This window comes from Apus apus, chromosome 1 (assembly GCF_020740795.1).
Source record: "Apus apus isolate bApuApu2 chromosome 1, bApuApu2.pri.cur, whole genome shotgun sequence".
Classification (NCBI taxonomy): domain Eukaryota; kingdom Metazoa; phylum Chordata; class Aves; order Apodiformes; family Apodidae; genus Apus; species Apus apus.
In genome coordinates, this window is record NC_067282.1 from 121,663,242 (window position 1) to 121,687,949 (window position 24,708).

At 37.3% G+C, this 24,708-nt stretch overlaps 1 protein-coding gene across 3 annotated transcripts in view; it reads left to right on the forward strand.

The window, feature by feature from the left end:
- Positions 1-22,119, forward strand: part of HERC2 (HECT and RLD domain containing E3 ubiquitin protein ligase 2) — a 120,100-nt gene extending 97,981 nt beyond the window's left edge. For all 3 annotated transcript variants that reach the window (XM_051608596.1, XM_051608598.1, XM_051608597.1), the window contains 19 exons: positions 136-261; positions 1,185-1,340; positions 1,479-1,594; positions 1,721-1,919; positions 3,097-3,311; positions 3,957-4,134; positions 5,566-5,727; positions 6,740-6,831; positions 7,673-7,812; positions 8,811-8,998; positions 9,636-9,833; positions 11,682-11,765; positions 16,284-16,425; positions 17,201-17,395; positions 17,500-17,612; positions 18,504-18,694; positions 19,705-19,810; positions 20,344-20,556; positions 21,111-22,119. In XM_051608596.1, coding sequence (XP_051464556.1) covers positions 136-261; positions 1,185-1,340; positions 1,479-1,594; positions 1,721-1,919; positions 3,097-3,311; positions 3,957-4,134; positions 5,566-5,727; positions 6,740-6,831; positions 7,673-7,812; positions 8,811-8,998; positions 9,636-9,833; positions 11,682-11,765; positions 16,284-16,425; positions 17,201-17,395; positions 17,500-17,612; positions 18,504-18,694; positions 19,705-19,810; positions 20,344-20,556; positions 21,111-21,383 — 3,087 coding nt within the window. In that variant the 3' untranslated portion in view covers positions 21,384-22,119. The remainder of the gene's footprint in view (positions 1-135; positions 262-1,184; positions 1,341-1,478; positions 1,595-1,720; positions 1,920-3,096; positions 3,312-3,956; positions 4,135-5,565; positions 5,728-6,739; positions 6,832-7,672; positions 7,813-8,810; positions 8,999-9,635; positions 9,834-11,681; positions 11,766-16,283; positions 16,426-17,200; positions 17,396-17,499; positions 17,613-18,503; positions 18,695-19,704; positions 19,811-20,343; positions 20,557-21,110) is intronic.
- The last annotated feature ends 2,589 nt before the right edge of the window (positions 22,120-24,708 follow it).

The following is a 24,708-nucleotide window of genomic DNA, read 5'->3' on the forward strand; positions in this document are numbered from 1 at the left end:
GAAATGCATGGAAATTATACTTCATGTAACTAACTAGTTTGGGAAGTTAGTGATGTTTTGTCATGGTTATCTAAATGATGTACTTTTTGTAATGCATATGAAGACTAACTTTCTATTTTTTTGTGGTTTCCTTAGAGTTTCACAGGGAGTGCTTTAGCTGCTCTGGTTAAAGGTCTTCCAGAAGCTTTGCAGCGACAGTTTGACTATGAAGACCCCATTGTGAGAGGTGGCAAACAATTGCTTCACAGCCCTTTCTTTAAGGTAGTATGTTAAAATCAACAAAGAATTGATTAGTGTATTTCTGGATTTTTTGGTGAAATGTGGTATGCTCATCTAGTCTTATATCAGAAACTTCTGACAAAATCAGAATACTACTTCTAAAAGGAGAATGAGATATACAAATGCAAAATAAGGAGCTAGGCAGAGGTAAGTAGGTCAGAAAAACATATTGGAAGTACAGTAGTCTACACTTTTTGATAAAGAGATTTCTGAGTTGTCCTAACAGGAGTGTGGTATGTAGGTATATATTTATTTATTTGTTTATTAAATACCCTTTAGGGTTTTATTTACATGTAGTTGGAACAAATAAGAAAGTTTAAGAAGTTTTATTCAGTTTTGGACCCTGTACTTCAAGTAAACAAGCTGGGGAAGTCTTGAGAAGAGCAACAGGAACTGTTCAGCAACAGGCTGAAAAAGCTTCCCATGCTGAAAAGGTTAGACTAAGAGGACTTACTGTCTTAAGGAAAGGAAATTCTTAAAATGCATAGAGGTTTATTCAGGGAAAAAGTATATCACAGTCTTTGTCAGTAACATTGATTTGAAATTGAATCGAATTGAAAATCAATTGAAAATTGATTTAATTGTAGAAAGGAGGCAGTTTAGAACTGGAAGGTAAAAAGTTCAGCACATGGTATTTGATACAGAAAAGGAGTGTTTTTCATATACGGGTTGTGAAAATTTCTGGATCGGAAGAGGAGATTAGAAACATAATCATGTGAGGTAGTGTGGGTACACTTGATGCTGCCCAGTCAATGAAGATGGCTCTTAATGTCTCTTGCACTTTATGTTATCACTGAGACTGTTCAGGCCTTGCTGGTCTATGAGGTGTTCAACTACATCAAATGCATGTTCCTTTTTTTGCACGTTTTTGATACATCTCTAAAATGAGTTTTGATTGTCTGCAGGTGCTTGTGGCTCTTGCTTGTGATCTGGAGTTGGACACTCTCCCTTGCTGTGCAGAGACACACAAATGGGCCTGGTTCAGGAGATACTGTATGGCATCCAGGGTTGCTGTGGCTCTTGATAAAAGGACACCATTACCTCGCCTTTTCCTTGATGAGGTACTGCAAGAATGTTTTTAATGGTTCATGGAATATATGAAAGTGTTTCATTTTAAAAGACAGAGTTTGAAGTATTTTACACCGACTGTTACAGGGGTAACTGATGGTTTCAATAACGTTGTTTAATCAAAAATACAGGTGGCAAAGAAAATTCGAGAATTAATGGCAGATAATGAAAACATGGATGTTCTGCATGAGTGCCATGATGTCTTTAAGAGAGAACAGGATGAGCAACTTGTCCAGTGGATGAACAGGTTATTTCTTTCAGCTATTATTGATTTGGTCTGGTGATGCTTCATTGTTGTACAATGATAAAATGCATTTTTGTGTGACTTTTTAAAAGCTCTCTTAAAATATAGTTTGTTTTTCATTTTCTGCAGACGACCCGATGATTGGACACTTTCAGCTGGAGGCAGTGGAACTATTTATGGTTGGGGTCATAATCACAGGGGACAACTTGGTGGGATCGAAGGGGCAAAAGTCAAAGTCCCAACTCCATGTGAAGCTCTTGCCACCCTTAGACCAGTGCAGTTAATTGGTGGTGAACAGACTTTGTTTGCAGTGACAGCTGATGGGAAAGTAAGGATACAACAAAAAAATGTTTGTTACACTCCCTTGAAATATTGAATCCTCATAGTACAGATGGTGGTATCATTATTATTATTATTATTAATAGTAGTAGTAGTAGTAGTATTTGTTTTTTTAAGAAACAGAACTATATCAACTCTGCCAGTGCAGTCTAGGAATTCGGTGTACTACAGCATTAAATGCATAGAAAAAACCTGTATTTATGTTCTCAATTTAGAACTGTGATCAGATTTTTGGAAAATAAAGCTGAATGCAAGTAATGTGTATACAGAGTTGCATAAAACAGGACAGAGTACAATGTGATGGTGACTGTCTCTCTGGCAAGGGAGAGTTGTAATTGGAATCTGTGGTTGTTCACAATTGGCTGCATGCCTGTGAGTTAGATATTGGAGGATCTAATTAACAGACACTTAAATCCTGAGTGAAAAGGAGCCCCATGCAGAGGTTTAGGGTAAGGTATAGGAGAAAGAAAAAAAAATTCATTAGTTTGAAAAAGTCTTTACTTTGATACAGAAGGCATCTTTGTGTTAAGGGTGTGATTGAGAATTTTAGCTAGAGCTTTTTGTAGCAGTTAAATTTATCGAGTGAGATACTGTAGTGATTCTGTCCTCAGCAGTCAGTATCATACTTACTTGTTCATGATTCACAGAAGGGTAAGGGACACATTAGTTACATCATTCTGTCGAGAAATACCACTTTCAGATAGAAAAAAGATAGTGAAAAGCAGTACTTAAAATTATATTTATGAGATAGGAGGGGAAGAAGCAAATGTGTTTAGTTGTGTATATTCCACTAAAGAAAGAAAACTAGAATAGTTAGAATAGTACTGCTTGGAAGAGACCTGCAAGTGATGGTTTTGTGATATTATCACAGAAAGCTGTGGTTTCTTGATGCTTTTACAAAATCAACCTTAGGATTTAAAATTAAATCCATGAAGTCAGTGACAGTTGATATTAACTTGAGTGTAGTCATCTTTTCACATTTTATTTGTGAAATATTAAAAATATTTCTTATTTTCTAAAAGAGTGCACAGAAGCATGTAAGAAACTTTTTTTTTGCTTTCCTTTAGCTGTATTTTAGTATATATTTGTTAAGAATTCTTCTCTACAGCTCTAATGAATGTTCTTCAAGAGGCAAACAAAACTAAATTTGATTCTTCACTTTAAAGCTGTATGCCACTGGATATGGAGCAGGAGGTAGGCTTGGAATTGGAGGAACAGAGTCAGTTTCTACTCCAACTTTACTGGAGTCCATTCAACATGTGTTTATAAAGAAAGTTGCAGTAAACTCAGGAGGAAAGCACTGTTTGGCATTGTCTTCTGAGGGAGAAGTTTATTCTTGGGGTGAAGCAGAAGATGGTAAACTTGGTCATGGAAATCGAAGGTAAGAAAAACTTTGAAATCTTATTTTTAAAATAATTAACAGATACTTATTATAGTTGCTGTGTATTTGAGGTGTAGTATGAGTACTGCCTATACGTAGAGGTCAGCATTAAGTAGTGATACAGAAATGTAGATTGAATGAACCACAAAATATTTTTCAGATAAACAGTGTGATTTCTGTAATTAGATATTTTGTTCTAAGATATTTGTGGATACTAAAGTCCAGAGGCTTTCCTTTGGGATCTGCCTTGTGCTTTAGGGAGCAAAGCTGCCATTCTGCTTCTGATCTCCATATGCATTGTTGCCTAGATTAAAGGAGAAGTTCTGTTGTGTTAATCTGTTGGACTGATTTTCCGGAGTGAATGCTTAGCTTTGGCTAAATTTTAATGTAAGTGGGTTTGCAGTTTCAGCTGACCTGTAATGCTTTAGTATAATGTATGGTAAAATATGTACAGCTTTTCTAGACCTCAAGAGATTTCTGAATGACTAATGAAACATAAATCTTTAGGATATTAACCTGGAGCAAAAGCGAACACTTGGTTGTTTTGGGTGTCCCTGTACTCATTTTAGAAACCTCTCTCTGTACATTGGTGAATGTGAATGGTCTGTTCTGAAAGTTTTGTCAAGACAAATATTTTCATTTCAGCCCTTGTGATCGTCCTCGTGTAATTGAATCTCTGAGAGGCATAGAAGTGGTTGACATTGCTGCTGGGGGAGCACACAGTGCGTGCATTACAGCTGCAGGAGACCTTTTTACGTGGGGAAAGGGAAGATATGGACGCCTTGGCCACGGAGATAGTGAGGATCAACTAAAACCTAAACTGGTAAGAAACCTTTGGAGTTCTACATTCTTAGACAATCAAAGACCCAACTGCCCAGTAAGTAACTTCCACCCCTTCACAAGAGTTGCTTGCACTGAAAGTATCAAGTGAACTCCTTGTCTACTAGGTCCCCTCATTGTTTACTTCCTGGAAAATACACCAGTGATTACAGTGATAGCCACTTCATTGCAAACCTGAACATAATAATTATACTCATAATTCTCCTGATTGAATACTGAGATGTTACTGAAATCTATACTAAGTTAATAAGAATTTAACCAAAGTAATTATTAACTATTTAATTGCTATTTGCTAAGGAAATTTGAGTTAAGTAGTTACTGATGAAGAAGATAACAGTTTCCATTTGATTCTTAAGTGGTAGATCTAAGACCTTGGACTGTATTGAGCATGGAAAGAGCATACTGATTAGATGACAAGTTGTAATTCCAGCTGTTGTATTCCTGTGAACTAGACTGTGAGAGCTTTAAGTTAGAATAGTGGTATTAAGAAGACTGTCCTGCCTTTGAAATTAGAGTTCATCTTGCTACGTGTTTTCTATTGCTGAAAATACAGCAAAGGATAAGATTGCGTTAGTTGAATCAAAGGGAATTTTTATCTGTAACTCTATGTGCATATTTTTATTCACACAAACATTAACTCTTTTCATTGCTTGAATTTGTGGGATGTGGTATCATACATTCTTAATCCACTTCAGGACCTTACCACCTGTATCCAGATGTTCTTATTCCTGGGCCCCAAAAAACCAAGGTCTACTCACCTTTCCCAAATATATTTATACGTCTTTCTCCCCTCCATGTTCTTGGTTAACATAAAAATAGATAATCTGTAGTTGAATTTAAGTATGTGAAGATTGATGCTGCTCATGGATTGTGCTACCTACAATCTCTTAAGTAGGGGTCACAAAGGGGAGGGTCTATGTGGGTCACCATCCTTTTACTTTGTGAATCCAAATCTCAGTCTTCGTCACTAGATGGCAACGTTTCAAAAGATGCTGATTAAATTCAGATTATGATGCCAGTGCTAGTAAAACAGTATTTAAAAATAAGACTTTTTTCTTTTCCATTACTGCATAAAATGCTCACTCACAGAACCTGAAATTATTTCAACAGAATATTGTCTTTTTAATAACCTTATGTGTTTTGTATTCATGGTTTTCCCTGACTTTTTAGATCAGAAAAATTCAACTAGTTAACCAATTAAAAAAGAATAATCTGGTATTTAAAATACATAGTTTTCATTTTGCTGGTTTGAAAAGAGGAAAGCCCTTTTACTTGCGTTCATTTGCTTGTTCCAGTGGTGGTTCAGGCTTGTAGCTCCGGTGAAGCACCTGTCCAAGTTGGGTTTCTCATCTTTTCTGAAACTTTAATATCCAAGTCTTTTATTATGAAAGAAAAAAGGTTGGTTTCTTTACAGGTGGAAGCTCTCCAGGGCTACCGTGTGATTGACATAGCCTGTGGCAGTGGAGATGCACAGACATTATGCCTGACTGATGATGATACAGTCTGGTCCTGGGGTGATGGAGATTATGGAAAACTTGGGAGAGGAGGCAGTGATGGTTGTAAAGTACCAATGAAGGTATTTGAATGTAATTTTGTCATCGTTTTATAAATCATGGGGTCGATGGAGAACACTGAAGACAGATTTTTGTCAGTACTTGCAAACTTGCACTCATCCTGGGACTTCAGAATTCTTTTGATTATTGTTAAGAATTACTTTTGTAGTCTATAATGGGGAGTATTTAAATTTTGTGCTCACTGTTAAACTGAACTTGAAGATATTCTTTCTTTTTGGGAACATTGCTGGTTCCAGCAATATTTCTCATTTTAATTTTGGTTCCTGTCAGAAAGTTTGCTGATGTCATAACTCCATTCCAGAGAGGGGGTATCAGCTATTTAAAAACTGATCTTACTTTATATCAAACCTTCAATGTGAATGCATGGTTAACTTGGAATTTCTTCATATATTGCAAATAAAATCCATGTACCCATCTAATTTGAATTGCAGTGCTGGTTATGAAGATGTATGTCATTGTGTTTCTGAGCTTTGTGAGTTTGTGAGATATACACTGTTTCCAAATGGATGAAGTCTATTAGCCTGTCCCAGATAATAAGTTTTTGTATCATGATGTAACACAATATGAAAATAGCTTGTTTATGTTTCATCAGCCATCTGTCCCTTAGGATTGATGGTAATGACCTATATAAAATAAATAGGGAGAGTGTACAGGAGGTTTAAATATTTTTTACTATGTTGACAGAATCACATCCATTTCATACAAGCCAGGGATGATTAATGTTGAGTATTTTGAGACAGAACCTGATTGTTTCTATTAAGGAGCAATTGCTGAGTAACTATTGGCAAAATATTTAGAGATGATCTTCAACAGTTTGCCAAATCTGAGCTTCTTTTTAATGTTTAGGTGGTAAATGGTATAATGAGGAAAGGAGTCGAATACTACTAAGTAGTCTACATACACATTTTAATGTATAAATATACATACAGACACACCTGCACGTTATATTTTACTTAAGACAGTGCAGTCTATGAAACTATAGCCTCTGTAATTAATTTGATTTGTTTTTCCTAGATTGATTCTCTCACAGGCCTTGGAGTAGTTAAAGTAGAATGTGGATCACAATTTTCTGTGGCTCTGACAAAACCTGGAGCAGTATATACATGGTAAATATTTTCTATTAGTTACTCTGACACTGTTAAAAGTAACCTTGTCTGCAACAGGTAGTAGTGTTAGACTGCTTCACTGTTTTTATTTCCCCCCCCTATCAAAAACTTATTTGAGTTCCTACATCTTGATTAGTAGTAAAATCTACCACTTTGAGGAACAATTTATAGTGCTATTTGAATGGAAAATCAAAGTATTTTGTCTTGGATACCTAAGCACAGAGTTGTCATTCCAGGTCTTGACCACTGCAGTATGCCAAAGTTCTAAGGACATCAATAGAAGTGTGAGCTTGAACTGTCATGCAGGGCAGAAGATGGTAGCGTAAATAACAAACCAAAATTATTTCTGGCTTGTGGTGGCTGTGGTCTGAGAATTTGATTTCAGTTTGTTGTTTTAAATCTCTGTACTCCATTCAGAATTTTGTAGTTTAAACTATTAGACTTGAGTGTTTAAGAAGACTGAACAAAACCTTTCCAGCATCCTTCTGCCCCCTTGTTTGCATGGCATTAGAGATATCCTTAAATTGTCCAAAGGTCTAGTCTCTGAGGTCAATAAATGTACTTTTTTGCAGATTAATGCTTCCAGTACTTGATGTTTTTAAGAGGAAAAAAAAAACAGATGTGATACACAGAATTTGTAGGAACAGCATATTGGAGGTTTAGAATAGAATGACATCCATTTCATGTGAGCTAGGGATGATTAATGTTCAGTATTTGGAGAAGATTTTGGTATTGGGCTGTTTATAAATACGTCTGCAGGCCAATTACCAGACACAGTGTGTCATTCTGTTTTTTCCACAATTAAAACACAGTTTTGAAATGTTTTACTTTCTCTTTACAGGGGCAAAGGAGATTATCATCGGCTGGGCCATGGATCTGATGATCATGTTAGAAGACCACGACAAGTGCAGGGACTGCAAGGAAAGAAAGTCATTGCAATTGCTACTGGGTCTTTGCACTGTGTTTGCTGCACTGAAGATGGTATAAAAATTAAATAATACTTAGCTCATAGTACTGAATTTGAAAAAAATGAGACTGTTTTTTTAGTCAGCTATTGTTAGGTTGTTCTTGCTAAAAATGCTGGTCCTTTGTGTGCATAGACACATTTTGTGCTTGCAGATGTTGTATATTTCTTGAGCAGCAAGCATGCAGTTGTTTTAAAATGATCATGTAAAACCAACTGGAGGTTTTTAATTAATAAAAAATAAATTTGTGATTAAATTATAGTAGACAATATAGAGTTCTAAAAGTAATTACAGATTGGCCAAGCAATGGAATGAATGGATCTGACTTTTTTTTTTTTAACAGGGTTTTTTGAGGCTGCTGAGGTGTGAAACTTGATAAATGAAGCACTGTACAAACAGTATTGCTTCTTACAGAGCAGGTTCACATACTGGATATTCTTTGTAGCAGACTCACTCCCACATTTAATTAACAAGTCTGCACAGTAACTGAGTGTTTTATAGATGTTGGTGGAATAGGATATAACTGCAGAAAATGGATGTTCAGAAACAGAATTGCTATTTTAAATATGTTTTCCAATTATCTTGCAACAGTAAGCACCCATTTTAATGTCCCATCTAGTAATGGAACCTATTATAGGATTCTTTTTCTTCTCGTACAAAATGTTAATCCTTTTCAAATTCTTTTTTTAGTATCAGCTTTTTTTATTGCTGTGAAACTATCAAATACAGACTGTTTCCGCTATATCTGTTGTTATTCTCCTGTTCCACTGTTTCCTTCTGTTCTGGAACAGAACTTTTAAGTTATGCAAACTATGAAGAAATAAATAGATCTTATACTAGGTGCTTTCCATATATTGTGGGCCTAACGCTGTTGTTCAAGATTTATTTGCACTAGATGGTGGATTTCAGAATGGCCATCAGTCCTAGAAATCTTGATTATGGTCCAAGGCCTCATTCAGTTGTATGCTTAGCTACAGAGCAATTAATTTTATTTATTTATTTATTTTTGTTTAGGGGAAGTGTATACGTGGGGAGATAATGATGAAGGGCAGCTTGGAGATGGAACAACTAATGCCATCCAAAGACCACGCTTGGTTGCAGCACTTCAGGGTAAAAAGATCAACAGAGTAGCCTGTGGGTCAGCCCATACTTTAGCTTGGTCAACCAGTAAACCTGCTAATGCTGGCAAGCTCCCTACACAGGTAATATTGTTGGCTTGTTGCATTCAGATTTTAAATGTACTTAGTATGCTTACTGATTATCTTTCAGTAGATGTATTTCCTTTCTAAATCCTTGTATAAGCTCAGTGTGCTTTGATTTGGTTTCAAGTTTGAGGCAGTTACTTTATTTTACTTTCATCTTTCCAAAGAAGAATTCCAGTTTTCTAAGGTGAGAAATTCTTTTAGCTGATAATCCAATGCAGAACAGTAACTCAGTTTGCAAATTGGCAGGGATTTTAATTCTGTATTCCAGGTATGAAAATCTTATGCCTTCCAAGGGACTTAGTTCTTTGTTGGTTGCTTTACATGGAGAAGATTGTTTTATGAATATTGATGTAAAATGTGTCTGTTTATGGATAAAGATAATTGTAAAATAGGGAATGGCAAGAATAGTCTTAACTGTCATGTTTCTAATAGTTGTTTCAGTTTAGATGGTTACTATTAGTATCTTTTGTAAACAACTGAACTCCATGTATTGAGTTTTCACAGTGTAAATAACCAAATATTTGAATTTCTAAATACAAATTTACATGCACATCTTATATATTGTTCTTCTGCTTAATAGAATGAAGTATATAATAATTCTAAGTCACATTTGGACATCATTGTCTTATCATAGGTTCCTATGGAGTACAATCATCTACAGGAAATTCCTATCATTTCACTGAGAAACAGGCTTCTGCTGTTGCATCACATCTCTGAACTCTTCTGTCCTTGCATTCCAATGTTTGATCTTGAAGGAAAACTGGATGAAACTGGCCAAGGACCCTCAGTTGGGTTTGACACATTACGGGGAATACTAATATCACAGGGAAAGGTATTTGTCAGAATGTTTTTAAGGGAATGATCTGTAACTTTAAGTGAAATGTACTGTTAAAACTGTTTCTGAAGAAAATAGGTTTATCTCAGTTTGTTCTGTAAGTGGTATATGGAGTATTTGCAGTCTGATTATGCAAACTTCTTTGAGAGTGTGTTCTTTTTGTTACATCTTCCTCAGCTAGTCTTCATAGTGCTGTTGTGTGTTGATCTTAAAAGTAACTTTACACTGTAAAACTTCCGTTTGTAGTATAGCTGAATTATTCTAGAGTATTCAGTAGATGCTATCCTGGGGAAAAAAAAAAAAATCAGAGAGGAATGAAGTGGTCGTTGTCTGCTTTTTGCATTTCACTTGTGATCAGGTGATATAATAGTTGATCCAGAGCTCTGTGCAGGTACAAACTTGTTTTAGGCTGGGCTAAAAGTGAAGACAGGGTACATAGGAGTTCAATCTCAATTGGTAAAGAAAGTGATTTTTTTATAGTTTCAAGTAAAGTCAGTCATGAGAAAGTCTAGATAATTATAATGCTTGAAGGCTGCAACACGTATTCAGAACTTCAGCTGTGGAAAGCCTTTAAAAACATTACTTGACTTCAGTGTGATCATCAGTTTCAGACATGAATTTTCTCACTGTCGTAGTAACTTGTCTAACAAAAAATGATAATCTTATGCAAACAGACAAAATCTGCTGGGAGATATATTTTAAAAGAGAAGCAGTAAAGCTTCCCTCTGCCGTGCTGTTCTGTGCCCTTAAATAAGACACATGGCCTGTAACTAGATTCCTTAGCATGAATTATCTCAAGGTCTCTTTCTCCAGACTCCAGTAAAATTGTGTAGTAGGGCAATCCAGCAGAATACATGCTTCACAGACCAAGAGAAGACCACACATTTTTCATCAAAACCTGAATTGGAAAAAAAGGAAAGGGAATTCCTAGCTATTCTGTTCATGACACTTTTGTAAGTTGGTGGTATTAATAGACAGCCTTTAGGTATATCATGTTAAGTATAGGAATGGGTGTGCAGGAAGCATATTCAACATCGTTTACTGCAGAATGGTTACAGAAAGGCTTCAGATAAAAGATAAAATATGATACCAGGCATATTTTACATCAGAAGCATTCAACAGAGACTCCAGAAGTTGTGATGCCATATTCATATTCGGGCACTAAAGTCAGGCTTACCTTCAGAGATTATAAAGACTTCAATAACTTTTTTAAGCTTGCTTGAAAATGACAATGTAAAATTTGATGCAAATATTTAGTAAGAGAACCTCAGGTACTTGAATTTGCATGAAAAGTTTTCATTTGAAATTCTAACCTGTTGTTTGTTTATTGCCTTCCATAGCAAGATGATCTCATCTTTGACTTTTTTGATAATTTTTCTCTGACATTAGTTGTTCTCTATATACATATATTGTTCCTGAACAAACTAATTTATACCTGCACTCAGTGGCATGTTGGTTGCTTAGTAATAACTGACTCTGCGTGCAGTACAACCTTTCAAGCCATGGTTTTAAGTGGTACAGGAGAGACTTTCTTCTTTAGTTTTTTTAGTATCCCAACTGTTTCAGACTTTAATTGTATTTGCACAAATTACGTGATCCTTAACTAGCATCTCACAGCTTCATCTTCTGCTGCATTTGTTTATTTGGAGTGTTTCAAAAATACAAAAAAAGACTGGGGTGTTATGCCTTTTCACTTCGAAAGTTTTGTGCTATACTCAGAAGTTGCTGGAAGATAGTATTGCAGGATCAGTTTCTCTGTTCTGCTTATCTGTGAAATATGTGCAGCTTTCTTATTTGATTGCAGTCTTGCCAATGTTTTAATTTTTTTGCATTCTCTCTTTTTAGGAAGCAGCTTTCAGAAAAGTTGTGCAAGCAACTATGGTGAGAGATCGTCAGCATGGGCCAGTTGTAGAGCTCAATAGAATACAGGTATCTTAAGCTGAAGTTTTGATTTTAGTATCTGTATGTTTAGCCCATAATGCTATATACATTTGTCAAATCCCTTTGTGTTTCAGCTGTTTGTTATCTGGGTATTGAAGAGCTGAATTTTTACCACAGAATCAAACAACAAAGAAGTGAATGCAGCAAGGGTTGCTCTTTTTGTTTTCAGTATGTTTTCATCCACACTGTAGTTCTTTGGGGGGAAGGGAACACTCACTAAAATACTGAGTGAATGATTTAGACTTAATAAGCAAACTGTCCTTCTTGACAAAGGATCACTTTTTCAAAACTTCCTACGTTAGATCATTTAAGACAGTAGTGATTCTGATGCCTTTCTTACTTCTCCAAATGATCACATGAATTATTCAGCTGTTGCTTTCATAACAGAGGACATGAAGGGGAAAAAAAAAAGGCAAAAAAAAAAAAGCACCCTTGAATATAATTAAAAATCAGGCTGATAAACTCTTGCCCTTTGCTGGTCATCACATGTGGTCATATTGATTGCAGAAGTGTTTGATACAAAAGGGCTTTTTTCCTTATCATTGGCATTAGAAAATGTAATGCTGTGCCTTAGGCCAGATATGTCTTTCTTCCATAGATATTTCTGTAATGTAGAATAATAAAACATTGTTTTTTGTTTAAACCAGCTGGAGCCTGGTCTTGCTGAGTCCTCACACAGTTTTTCCTTTAGGGGTGGTTTTTTTGTATATTGTAAAAAGTAAGAAAACCTACTCTTTGTAAGGTTAGAATGGATAAATGTTGAGAATTTTGACTAATTAGTTTTCTCTTAGTGAACAGAAGCAGTGTTTCTGCTTCTTTGCCATTTCCTATGAACACAAAATGTCTTGTCATAAATTGATGTGATTAAAATGTTTTCATTCAGTTGATTATTTGGGTAGTAAAAGCTAAAAAGAGTGTCAGAAGTTTTTTTTTGTTTGTTTGTGTCAATTCAGAAAGTGATAAAGCAGTGCCAAGTGTTTCACTTTTTAAGCTGGAAACAGCTGAGTAGGTTTTGGGCTCAATTCCTAGTGTCATCCTCCTACTGCTAATTAATCAAGATAGGCTTTCTCTTCTATTCCAGTTTGTTACTTGAATCTGTCTTGAAATCTAGAAAAGAACTGGTAACTGCAGGACTTCCCTTCTTCATGGCTTCCAGGGAAAATTAAATATTGCTGTGTCACAACTCTGTCCTAGATTTAACCAAGTGAAGACTAAACAAGGCCGTGTTCACAATCTGGCCTGATTACACAATACTGAGTATGGGTCACAGTTTCTTGAGTTAGCTTTTGCAGGGAATGAAAATGTGGATTCTTAAATGGTTTGATTCTTTATAATATTTATTTGAAGATTGAAAGCTACATTATGGAGTCTCAAACAGCTAATGTTCAATGTTAAGAATTTTCATTTTCTTTGCAGTTGTGAGTTTAAGTGCAGCTAGGCTTTAAGATCCCTTTGCTTTCAGATTATTTACAGTTTAGATATGATAATGTGAATTCACTTCATCTTCCTTTGTATAAAATAAACAGATGAGTTTTTCTTTTAAAGTTGTTTTCCAGGTAATTACTTGATTTTTAAAGTATTTCCTCAGCTTAACCTTTGTTGTTCAGTGGTTTATTTGGAAGTACCAGAACCAGACATAACAGCTGTCTAACGTGTGGCCTAAAAGCAAGCCAAACCAGACTTCTACAGAGTAGATCACATTCACTTGGCCCTGGATCTTTTTTGTTGGGAGCCTTGTGATAGTAAGACACAGTAGTTTCATATCATTTTCTTGCTTAAGGCATGTGAAGTGCAGTGTGGTGGCTGTAGTGCAACTAACCCAAGTGCCGTAAAATTGAGGGTAGATGTTTTATGCTTTGAGGTGTAGCACAGGGACAAGCTTGAATATCCAGTTTGGGACACTGTTGGAGGAGTGCATGGGACAGAAGAAATAAAACTAGATGCTGTTTTGTCCATATTACTTTTTGGTAATGGTAAAGTGGTATGTTTCCAAAACAGCACCTGGGCCTTATTTTGGAAAGGTGTTAAAGAAATAGTTGAATACTGAGTCAGAAAAAGAACTAACAGTTAGTTAGCTCACTAGCTTTACTAGCAGATCAGATTGACCTAGTATCTATGTGGTGTCAAATGAACAGTATGTTATGACGTGTAGGCAGAGACATTCATAATGCTGTTAAATCATAATTTGCCTATCACAGTAGGTAGTGCTTAATCATTTTTAGAGGCTTCTAATAAGTATAATAAATGCATATTTAAATAATATCATTAATATAAGAACATATATTAAGTTTTCTGGCCAAGAACTCAGACTCTAATCTGTCTTACGTATGAAAAATATACTTGGATTTGACAGTTGAATGCATGACCAGACATATGATGCATTAACTAAATGGATTGTGATCCAGAAAAACTGTATTTTCAAATATGCTATCTGCTTCTTCAGAAACAGAAGAAGAAAACTTTTCACCAACAAATTTTATCATTGATATCTGTCTGTCTTTCCATTTCCCTTTGAAGATGAACAGATAAAATGCTGAGTAGAGACAGATGAACAATAAACTGTTTGAAATTAAAGATAAGTAAGGTACTGGTGCTTGGGGAAATGTAAAATTCCTTATCTAGGGAAGAAATCCCACAGGCTTGTCTGTTGAACTGGTAAGAATAATTCCATTTAGCTGCAATGAACACATCTACTATTTTTGCATATTTGCAACTCTAACAGTAAAATTATTAATACCTAATCAACCTCCAAATTTAAGAAAAAAATAATTATCATAACTGTGGTCAGCTGTGTTTGAACTAAGATTTCCTCTAGTTTTAACTGTGTCAGGTCATAGAAATTATCTAGAAAAATAATTCAGCATTGTCAGATCAGTTCAGGACATGAAGAGGCAGCATCTAGAAGATGAGATACTGTTTTTCACATCTGTTCAAGCATTAGTTGAAAAATTTCTTCTGTTACAGAGGCACTGGAATTTGTAGTACCTATAAATTGTGGTAATTGTAGTAATCACTGCCAGTTAAACAGCTGTGTCACAGAGAGGGAACCTACTGCAAAAGTTGCAGCTCAGCCTGCCCTGCAACCAAGTAACTCTTTCCCCTTTAAAGTGTAGGTGTGTCCTGTTTTTGGATCCGAAGCAAGCTGTCAAAAGTATGGGCTGGATGAGTAGTTGGTGAGGTGGGTTGAAAATTGGCTAAATAGCTGGGTCCAGACAGTGGTGATCCAAAGCATTAAGCTAGAAACCAGTAACTAGCAGTGTACCCCAGGGGTCAGTAGTGGGTCCAGTCCCGGTCAACATACTCATTCATCTGGGTGATGGAGCAGAGTGTACCCTTGGCAGGTTTGCCAGTGATGAAAAACTGGGAGGAGTGGTTGATATGCAAGAGGGTTGTGCTGCCATCCAGAGGGACCTCAACAGGCTGGAGAAATGGCCTGGCAGGAGCCTTAGGAAGTCAAATAAGGAGAAGTGCAAAGTCCTGCACCTGGGGAGGATCAACCCCATGCACCAGTGTGTGCTGGGGGCAACCCAGCTGGAAGGCAGTGTGGCAGAAAAGGACCCGGGGGTCCTGGTGGGCACCAAGTTGAATATGAACCACCAATGTGCCTTTGTGACAAAGAAGATTAATGAGTATCCTAGGCTACATTAGGAGGAGTGTTGCCAACAGATCAAGGGAGGTGATCCTTTCTCTTTACTCAACACTGGTGAGGCCACACCTGGAGTGCTGTGTCTAGTTCTGGGCTCCTCACTATAAGAGAGATGTGGACATACTGGAGAGAGTCCAGTGAACAGCCAAAAAAGATTGTTAAGGGGTTGGAGTATCTCTCCTGTGAGGAAGGGCTGAGACAACTGGGATTCAAGAAGGCTCAGGGGACATGTCGTTAATGGATATTCTTGCATATCCAAGGGCAAGAAGAGGGAGCTGAGCTTTTTTCAGTGGTGCCCAGTGACAGGATCAGAGGGAATGAGCACAAACTGAAACAGAGGAGGCTTCCTTGGACCATAAGGAAACTTTTTCACTGTGAGAGTGACCAGGCACTGGCACAGCATTTCCATGGGGTCTGTGGAGTCTCCATTCTTGGGGATATTTGAAATCAGGCTGGACATGGTCCTGGGCAGCTGGTTATAGGTGGCTCTGCTTGAGCAGGAGAGTTGGACCAGATGACCTCCAGAGATCCTTTCTGACCTCAAATATTATGTGATTCTGAAGTAGTTTTGGGCTCCTAATAGCCTGAGATTTTAAGTGCTTTCATCCTCATGTAGAGGATCAGAATATGTAATAGGACTCTGTGATATCTGTATGGATGGATGGATATTAGGTAGTACTAAAAAACAGATTAGTGCTGTAATTTGAAATTTGGTTCTTCTACTGTGTATGTTAAATATATATGATATATGCTGTGGACCTGTGCAAATGTTTCACTGAACATATTAGGTCTGATCTGGATGGTGATGCCAGCTGAAATATATCCTTACAGTGACATTTTATAACTTACTTGCTCAACAGGTGAAACGTTCAAGAAGTAAAGGAGGACTGGCTGGACCTGATGGTACAAAGTCAGTGTTTGGCCAGATGTGTGCTAAAATGAGTTCCTTTAGCCCTGATAGCCTTCTGCTTCCTCATCGTGTTTGGAAAGTCAAGTTCGTTGGTAAGAAGATTCTTTACCCTCCCACCTACTGTGCAATTCTTTTTTGGAGGACCTGAAGGAAGGGTGGGATATAGGAAAACAACGTAGAGGAAGGTGCTTAAAATGTCAGGAAGCAAAAAAATCTTTTAAAGTTTTATTTTATAAAAACCCTCAAGATTAGTGGAAATGTGTCTCTTAGTTGTCCTCAAATTCCAGAGGCAACTCATTACAGCAAACATTCTGCAAAATCTAAAACCTGCTTTTCATTTGTCCGAATTGATAAATAATCCTGGCTGGTTTTACTAATAGAGTTGTTTTTACAATTCACATATCACATTGAGCTTTTTGATGTAAAATATTTTAGATTGAAGAGCTATTCTATCTATGATATTCAAGTAGTTTTGTAAAATGTATCTACTTTACAATGTCACTTGGGAATTGCATTGCTTTGACTTTCTTATTCTACTTGTGTTCTGTTTTATTTTGGTTATTGTGCAACACAAAAATGTTAGTTGCACTCTGGCAAAACAGTATTTTTTACACTGTGATTTGTTGTATAATCTTCTAAATAATATTAATAATTGATTATTAATATTAATAATATTAATTTCAATGAACTGAAAATATCCAAAATAAAGCAAAACATGAAGTGTTTTCATATGAACAGGTACAGTAGTGTAGCTTTTAGTAAACTTCTGCTCACTGAATCATCCCTGTGGACAGAAATACAGTTTATTTCAATACTTCATTTATTTTTGAAAGAACATTTAATTTTGAGCCTCTTTCCTTCTTCAAGGTGAATCTGTGGATGACTGTGGTGGAGGTTACAGTGAATCAATAGCAGAAATGTGTGAGGAGCTTCAGAATGGGCTGACCCCTCTGTTAATCGTGACACCAAATGGAAGAGATGAATCTGGAGCCAACAGAGATTGTTTCCTGTTAAATCCTGCTGCCAAATCACTCTTGCATATGAACATGTTTCGTTTTCTTGGTAATTAAAAACATTGTGACATTCTGTTTGCGTTGCATGATCAGAATATTGGGAATCTTAACCAAAAAAAAGCCAACCTAAAAATACAATGTTGAAACTTCCAGGTGTACTTTTGGGCATTGCTATCCGGACTGGTAGCCCTCTGAGCCTCAACCTGGCTGAGCCAGTGTGGAAACAGCTTGCAGGAATGAACCTAACAATTGCTGATCTCAGTGAGGTAAGGATGAAGTTTCTGAGTAAGGTATAACTCACAAAAGAGAAGCAGACTCTAGCATCATTTTTTCTCCAGCAATTGGCTTCCCTGGTTTCTATATATTTGTGTTTTGACCGGTCTTTTACATTTTAAGACAAGTTGAATTCTACTTACTGTTAAAACTGTGAATTTACAAGTCATTTAAAAGTAGTTAAATAAGCCACTTGAATTCTAGAGCATTCTCAAATCTTTTCATGGGTTTGGCTAGATAAATGTTTGTGGTTGAACTCCTACTTCTCCAGTAGATCTTTCTGTAGCTGTTAGTGTCTATTGTGCCAAGATAAAGTAACTGATTGGGTGCACACACCTACACTGTTTTGAAGTAAAAGAAAATTAATTCAAACTAGTACTTAAGATAGTTTGTGCCCACATATTGAACATTACAAACTTTCAATTTCTGTTTACTGAGCTCAGTCAGTGTGTAGTAAGAGTCAGGTCTTTGTTACAAAGAAGAGCTCCTTCTTAAATACTGTCACATAGAAATGTACTTACTTTAAAAGCAATTTACTTGACAGTAAGGGAATTCCTTTTGTACCAAAATCAATGTTGGACTTCGTAGACTTACATTTTTTTAAGCTTTAAATCCATTTTCTTACATAATAGAGTTTCTTGGAAAATGCTCCCCAAGAGGATTGAAATCTAGAACACGTGCACCCTCCCACGTTCCAGCATAATGAAATTTTCTGTAAAATACTAAGGCATTTAATGGCTTTGAAATGCAGTTAGATGAGTTGTGGTCAGATGTGGACAATGCTTTTGGTAGATGACACGTGATGCATGGCATTTGGTATGCAAGAGGTGCTGTTGTATAGTGCTAGTAAATTGACTTTAATGTGGCTTTGTTGTTTTCAAAAGGTTGATAAAGATTTTATTCCTGGGCTTATGTACATTCGAGACAACGAAGCCACTTCAGAAGAGTTTGAAGCTATGAGCCTCCCATTCACTGTGCCTAATGCAAGTGGTCAAGATATTCAATTGAGTTCCAAGTACACCCATATTACACTGGATAATAGAGCTGAATATGTGAGGCTGGCAATAAACTACAGGTTTGTTGAAAAAAAAGAAATTCAAATTACTGATATGAATATGCATTTTCTTTCAAAAATATAGAAAAGCTTTTAAGTTTTGGCTTTATTTTTTTTTTTCTGTATGTGGTTATGAACCAATACTTAAAGCCATTTTTGACAACAGAGAGACATTTCATTTGGAATGGATAAATGACCTGCCTATAAATTGTTCTTAATTCCTTTGAAGAATTAATTTTATTCTCTTGCCAATGCTGACTGTCACGGGCAATTCTAAAGGATTTTACAGTTAAAAGTCCTTTGGGTGAAAGGACTTTAACATTTAATGTTTAGATTAAGTAGGTCTCTTAATCATATGAAGCTCTTGAGAGAAAAACTAGCACTTGAATAAAATCCATGTGAAAAAGCGGATGCATAAGATCAAGTTTGTCCTGACGTCTTTGTTTATTTTAATGATGACAAACCTGAGGACAGGACTTGCCAATGATAGGAATCTCTGCTCTGGAGAGCTCTGTAACACATCTCAGAAATTACATGACAGCAAAAAAAAAAAAAAAAAGCAGGCAGCTCAAAACACAAATCATGGGTGGCAACAGAAGCAGCGAAGTGTTAGACTTATCTGTGTCTGTCTTGAAATACAACTTCTCTTGTCCTCGGACACTGTGTTTTAGTTCAGACCCATTGTCTTTTACTATAATGTCTGTCTAGTGTTGGGTATGTTTGAGGGCAGAGTTTCAAGAGCACAGCCATTCTTTTCCCAAGAGCATGTTTCCACACAGGGTATTTGTTTATTCTTGCCAAGCACAGCACAACCATTGGGACGTGTCTCTCCATACGGAGCTTGCTGTGGAATATGAGTTGGTGTAGAAGCTGATACAACTATCTTGTGTGGCAAATGTTCATTTATGTTCCTTTGGCACATAGCTGGAGACTTGAGGAGAGTGCTTACAGTTTCCTTGGTGTTACAGTAATTGCTAGAAATAATGGCTAGAAATTATATTCACAGGAACTCTGAAAATGTGTCTCTGCAGGCTTCATGAATTTGACGAACAAGTCACAGCAGTTCGTGAGGGGATGGCCCGTGTTGTTCCAGTGCCTCTGCTTTCGCTGTTTACAGGATACGAACTGGAAACTATGGTATCAATTTCTGGTTTGCTACCTCTGTCAGAGTAACATAGAGTGAGATACTTTGCTTACTAATCCAAACCCCACATTAGATATTATTTCTTGCTCTCTGACTACAAATGTTTTGTCCAAGGAAAGACTAGAAAATGTTTAATTGCCCTCTTGCTGTTAAGAAGGTTCTTTTGATACAGCTGAGCAGTGATGTAGTGAATTATTTCTGGAAGAAACAAACAAAGAAACACAAAAAAGCAACCCATAAAACAAGGACCTCAGAGGTGAATTGGAGATATCAGTCCCGAGTAAAATGTTAAATTCTTTATGTGGTCTAGGTATGTGAAAGGAGGTTTGTTACTGTCCCCCCTATGGGAAGATGTACATTTTAGTATCATTGTAATAGGAGACCAGGCATGATGCTTCAAATATTTGAATGCTCATTTTGTCAGTGTTCAAACTGATTAAATATTTTAAGGGAACAGAGGGAACAAATCACCTGTAATTTATTTGATTAGACTTTTGTTTGCCTATCAGTGTGTTTTATTTTTCAGGTCTGTGGAAGCCCGGATATTCCACTTCACCTTCTGAAATCTGTAGCAACTTACAAAGGCGTCGAACCAACTGCTCCCCTGATTCAGTGGTTCTGGGAAGTGATGGAGTCCTTCTCCAATACAGAGCGATCTCTCTTCCTGCGTTTTGTGTGGGGCAGAACAAGGCTGCCCAGGACTATTGCAGACTTTAGAGGGAGAGACTTTGTTATTCAGGTAAGGTGGATGGGATGGGGTGTGGGCTTGTTATTTTAAAAAATGGGTAGCGGAGAAGCAGACAAATTCATAAAACTGTTTATGCAACATCACATTGTAGATTTGGCAATGTAATGTCTGTAGGTAGTTTTCTCTCTTGACTTGGACAAGTGAATATTGGTTTTATTTCCCAGCCATTTACTTCTCTAGAATTTTGATTGTTTTCCATCAACTGTTTTTTGCTGGCATTTATTTAGCATTTCATTCAGCTCCGTAATCATTTCAACTAAATTAAATAAACACAATCTTCAAATAATTGTGGTATTTGCTGAAGTAATATTGTCTTTTTAAAATTGTTCCTGACCATGTATTCATAATCAAAGAAGCTCGTCTATGGTTTTTATTTACTTAGTGGAGGGAAAATTGATCTTGTCATTTCATTGTTCTGTTAAGAAACTGAAGCATCAGGATCACAAATCTAACATGCTGTTAAAAAATCTTCTCCAGCATTATTGTGAAATTTATTTGTGGTTTGGACAATGCGTCAAAAATATTGTGCTTTTTGTTTTCAACAGGTACTGGATAAATACAATCCCCCAGACCACTTTCTTCCTGAATCATACACTTGCTTCTTTCTCCTGAAGCTGCCCAGGTATTCCTGTAAGCAAGTACTAGAAGAAAAACTGAAGTATGCCATTCACTTCTGCAAGTCTATAGACACTGATGATTATGCCCGGATAGCCCTGACAGGAGAGCCAGCAGCTGATGACAGTAGTGATGATTCAGATAATGAAGATGCAGATTCTTTTGCTTCAGATTCTACACAAGACTACTTAACAGGACATTAAAAAAAATGATAAAAGGGATAGTTGTCACAAGCACTGAGGCAAAATGCCAAAACGACAAGGAAGTCAAGGACAGGTGAGGTCAGAGAATACAGAGTGTATAGTCAGAGTGCTGGTAATGTTCTCAACATGGGGAAAGTGTGTTGCTACTCAGAGTAGGAATTAAGGGTTCCAGCTTAAACTGTTGGCTTAGAATAAATGGCACAGTATGTGGGCATTTAACATTTCTTTTAAGAGCCGAAAGTGGCCCCCCATAATGCTGCACTACATTTAGAACCTTTGTGTTTACTGAAGTGTTGTAAATGTTTCTATAAATATGGTAGTGCAGCATCCAAAAGGCAGTGAAACTTTCAAATTGTGGGTGCAATAGGGTTTTTTTTTCATATTAAGTGTTGTGTTCTGTGCATCTTCTTGATTGTATATTGGAAATACTGTGCAACAACTGAATAGTATTATAAATATTTCAATTAACTTTACTAGAGGTTTGTTAAAATTTTTTGAACATGGAATTAACATTATTCCTTGAAATTCTTCTATAGATAATAAAAATGGCCAATAGTTTCACCTCCACCCCTGGTTTGTATATTTTAGCTTATGCATTATTTATCTCATATTTGATACCTTTCTGTGAACAGCACCATAATTCTTATCATGGAAAGTGTACTGTATATAATTTGTGCCATGTAAATGCAGAAGTTATAATTTCCCTCCAAATAAAAAGTTCTGCCACAGAAAGAAATAGTAGGTGTTTTTTTAATGGTAATGCAGCTGTTAGGTGGGATGAAGGGCTCTACTCAGACACGTTTCTGCAATTTACAGCTGTTGACCAAACATTGCTGATGCTGCTTCACCAATGTTGAGCTGCAGTAGGTGCATTACTGTGGGCAGAACATGAGCTTATAGTGAACTCAAAGCAAGTCTGCCCATGAATGGCAAAAAGATGAGGTACACTTTCTTTATGCAGTTGTTCCAAATGATGCTGTTGCCAGTAACGGTCAGTTTGTTTGTGGACACCTGGGAAAAAAGTTGCTCTTGAGGAAGTGTAAGGGACAGATGTCTTCAAGTACCTGAATGTGAGTAAAAGAGTGTGATGACACTCATCTCTGAGAAAATTAGATCATTTTAAAAGGCTTGATCACAAAACTTTGTACATCCAGAGTGGCACATTTGGGTAGCTCCTTGAAATCAAGTGCCATTCAGGTAGATACTAGGTGTTTACAACACAGTGTGTGTACTACTTTTTCAAAGTAGGAAAATAAGATGAAGTGGTGCCAGAGCACTGGTATTTTACTTTAAAACCCAGCAGAAGGTGATGTCATACCATTTCCTCACTAATTATTAGGATAGGTACATGTAAATATTTAACATTTTACAATTCACAGAATGGAGGGAGTTGGAAGGGACCTCTGAGCCAACTCCCCTGAGAGTTGGTTCTTTTTTTAGTGTGTCCATTTGACTTCTATGCTGACTTCTTTACTTTTAAATATTAACTGTGGTCATGAAATCAGTTGTCCTGAGACATACTTGATATTTCAAAATAGTAATGAAACTACCTATTTGTTGTTAGGATCTCAGAGTTTTGAAATTTGTGAGCTTCAGAGGCCTCTGTTTTGTGCTGAAGGTCTCTTGTGGTAAATCCTTGTCCTGATCCTCCGTCTCACTGGAGATTCCAGGAGTCAGGCTGGTGCCCTGTCCTCCTGATTTTCTCTGGTTGCTCATGAAAAGAGCAGAGTCTTTTCTGAGACTTAAAAAAGCTGAAAAACCCAAAAACCTTAAGCAGCCTCTTTTATCTTTGCTGCTGAATTGAATTTCTCCTGAGGTAAAGAGAGGAGAATCTAGTACAGAAGTGCTCATGTGGTCGTCTGCCATGATGAGACCAGAGCCCTGTAGGCATCCAGCTTGATCAAAGAGATTCTGTAGGCAGCTTTTCAGAAGGTGTGATGGATGAGTTGTGCCCAGATGCCATGAGCCCAAGGACTGAGACCCAGTTCAGTTGTCATTCTTGAATTTCAAACCCCATTTCAGGAGCATATGAACTACTATAATGTGAAGAAATTTTATCACTTTTTTTTTTTCCTTTAATTTTTTTTTCCCAAAAAAGAAGCAAAAAGGAAATAGTCTTCTTGTAAGGCAGCAGTTTAGGTTGTTAATCAATGAACTTTTGATACAGTCCCTCACAGTCTCCTCCTGGAGGAACTAACTCATTGTGGTCTATGTGGTGGATGGGGAAGCGGCTGACAGACTGTTCCCAGAGGGTGATAGTAAATAGTTCCTCCTCAAACAGGCAACTGACCACAAGTGGGGTCCCCCAGGAATCAATATTGGACTCAATGCTGTTTAGCATCTTCATAAGTGACCTGGATGTTGGGATCAAGAGCACCTTGATTAACTTTGCTGACGACACAAGATGCGTGGAGAGGTTGACACTCCAGAAAGGAGGGCCACCCTCCAGGATGACCTAGACTGGCTGGAGGAGTGGGCTAGCAGGAACCTTATGAAGTTCAACAGGGAGAATTGTAAGGTCTTGCACCTGGGAACACAACCCAGGAGCACAGTTCAGGATCCACCTGGCTGGAGAGCAACCCAGTGGAAAGGGGGTCTTGGTGGATAACAGGGTCAACATGAGTGAACAGTGTGCTGCAGCAGCAAACAAAGCCAACAGGATGCTGGGCTGCATCAACAAGGGCATCACCAGCAGAGATAAAGAAGTCATCATCCGTCTTTACTCAGTGCTTGCCAGACCACACCTAGAGTATTGTGTTCAGTTTTGGTCCCTGCTCTACAAAAAGGTTGCAGACAGTCTGGAGAGGGTCCAGGGAAGGGCCACAAGGATGATCAGACTGGAGGACTTGCCATATGAGGAAAGGCTGAGAAAACTGGGTTTGTTCAGCCTTGAGAAGAGAAGGCTTAGGGGAGACTTCATTACCATGTTCCAGTAATTAAAGGGTGGCTACCAAGAAGATGGAGATTCCCTGGGCACAAGCTGCTCCTGGGGATTGATTGGACATCAGTTAAATTTTTCACTGCCAGGACAGAGTGCCTATTCCAAAACATTGGAATATTCTCCCAAGGGAAGCTGTAGATTGTCCCATGTTGGACAGTTTTAGGTCTCAGCTTGACAGGGTGCTGAGCAATCTCGTATCAACTGCAGTATTACCTAGAAGGTTGGACCAGATGATCCTTGAGGTCCCTTCCAACCTGGCATTCTATGATTCTATGAACCTGCTTAAAATAAGGTTTTTAAGCTTCCTTGCTTGCTTTCCAACCAGAACAGAAGAGTCTCAGGTGCCATTTCACAGTGCAAAATGCTTGACACCTGACTTAGACC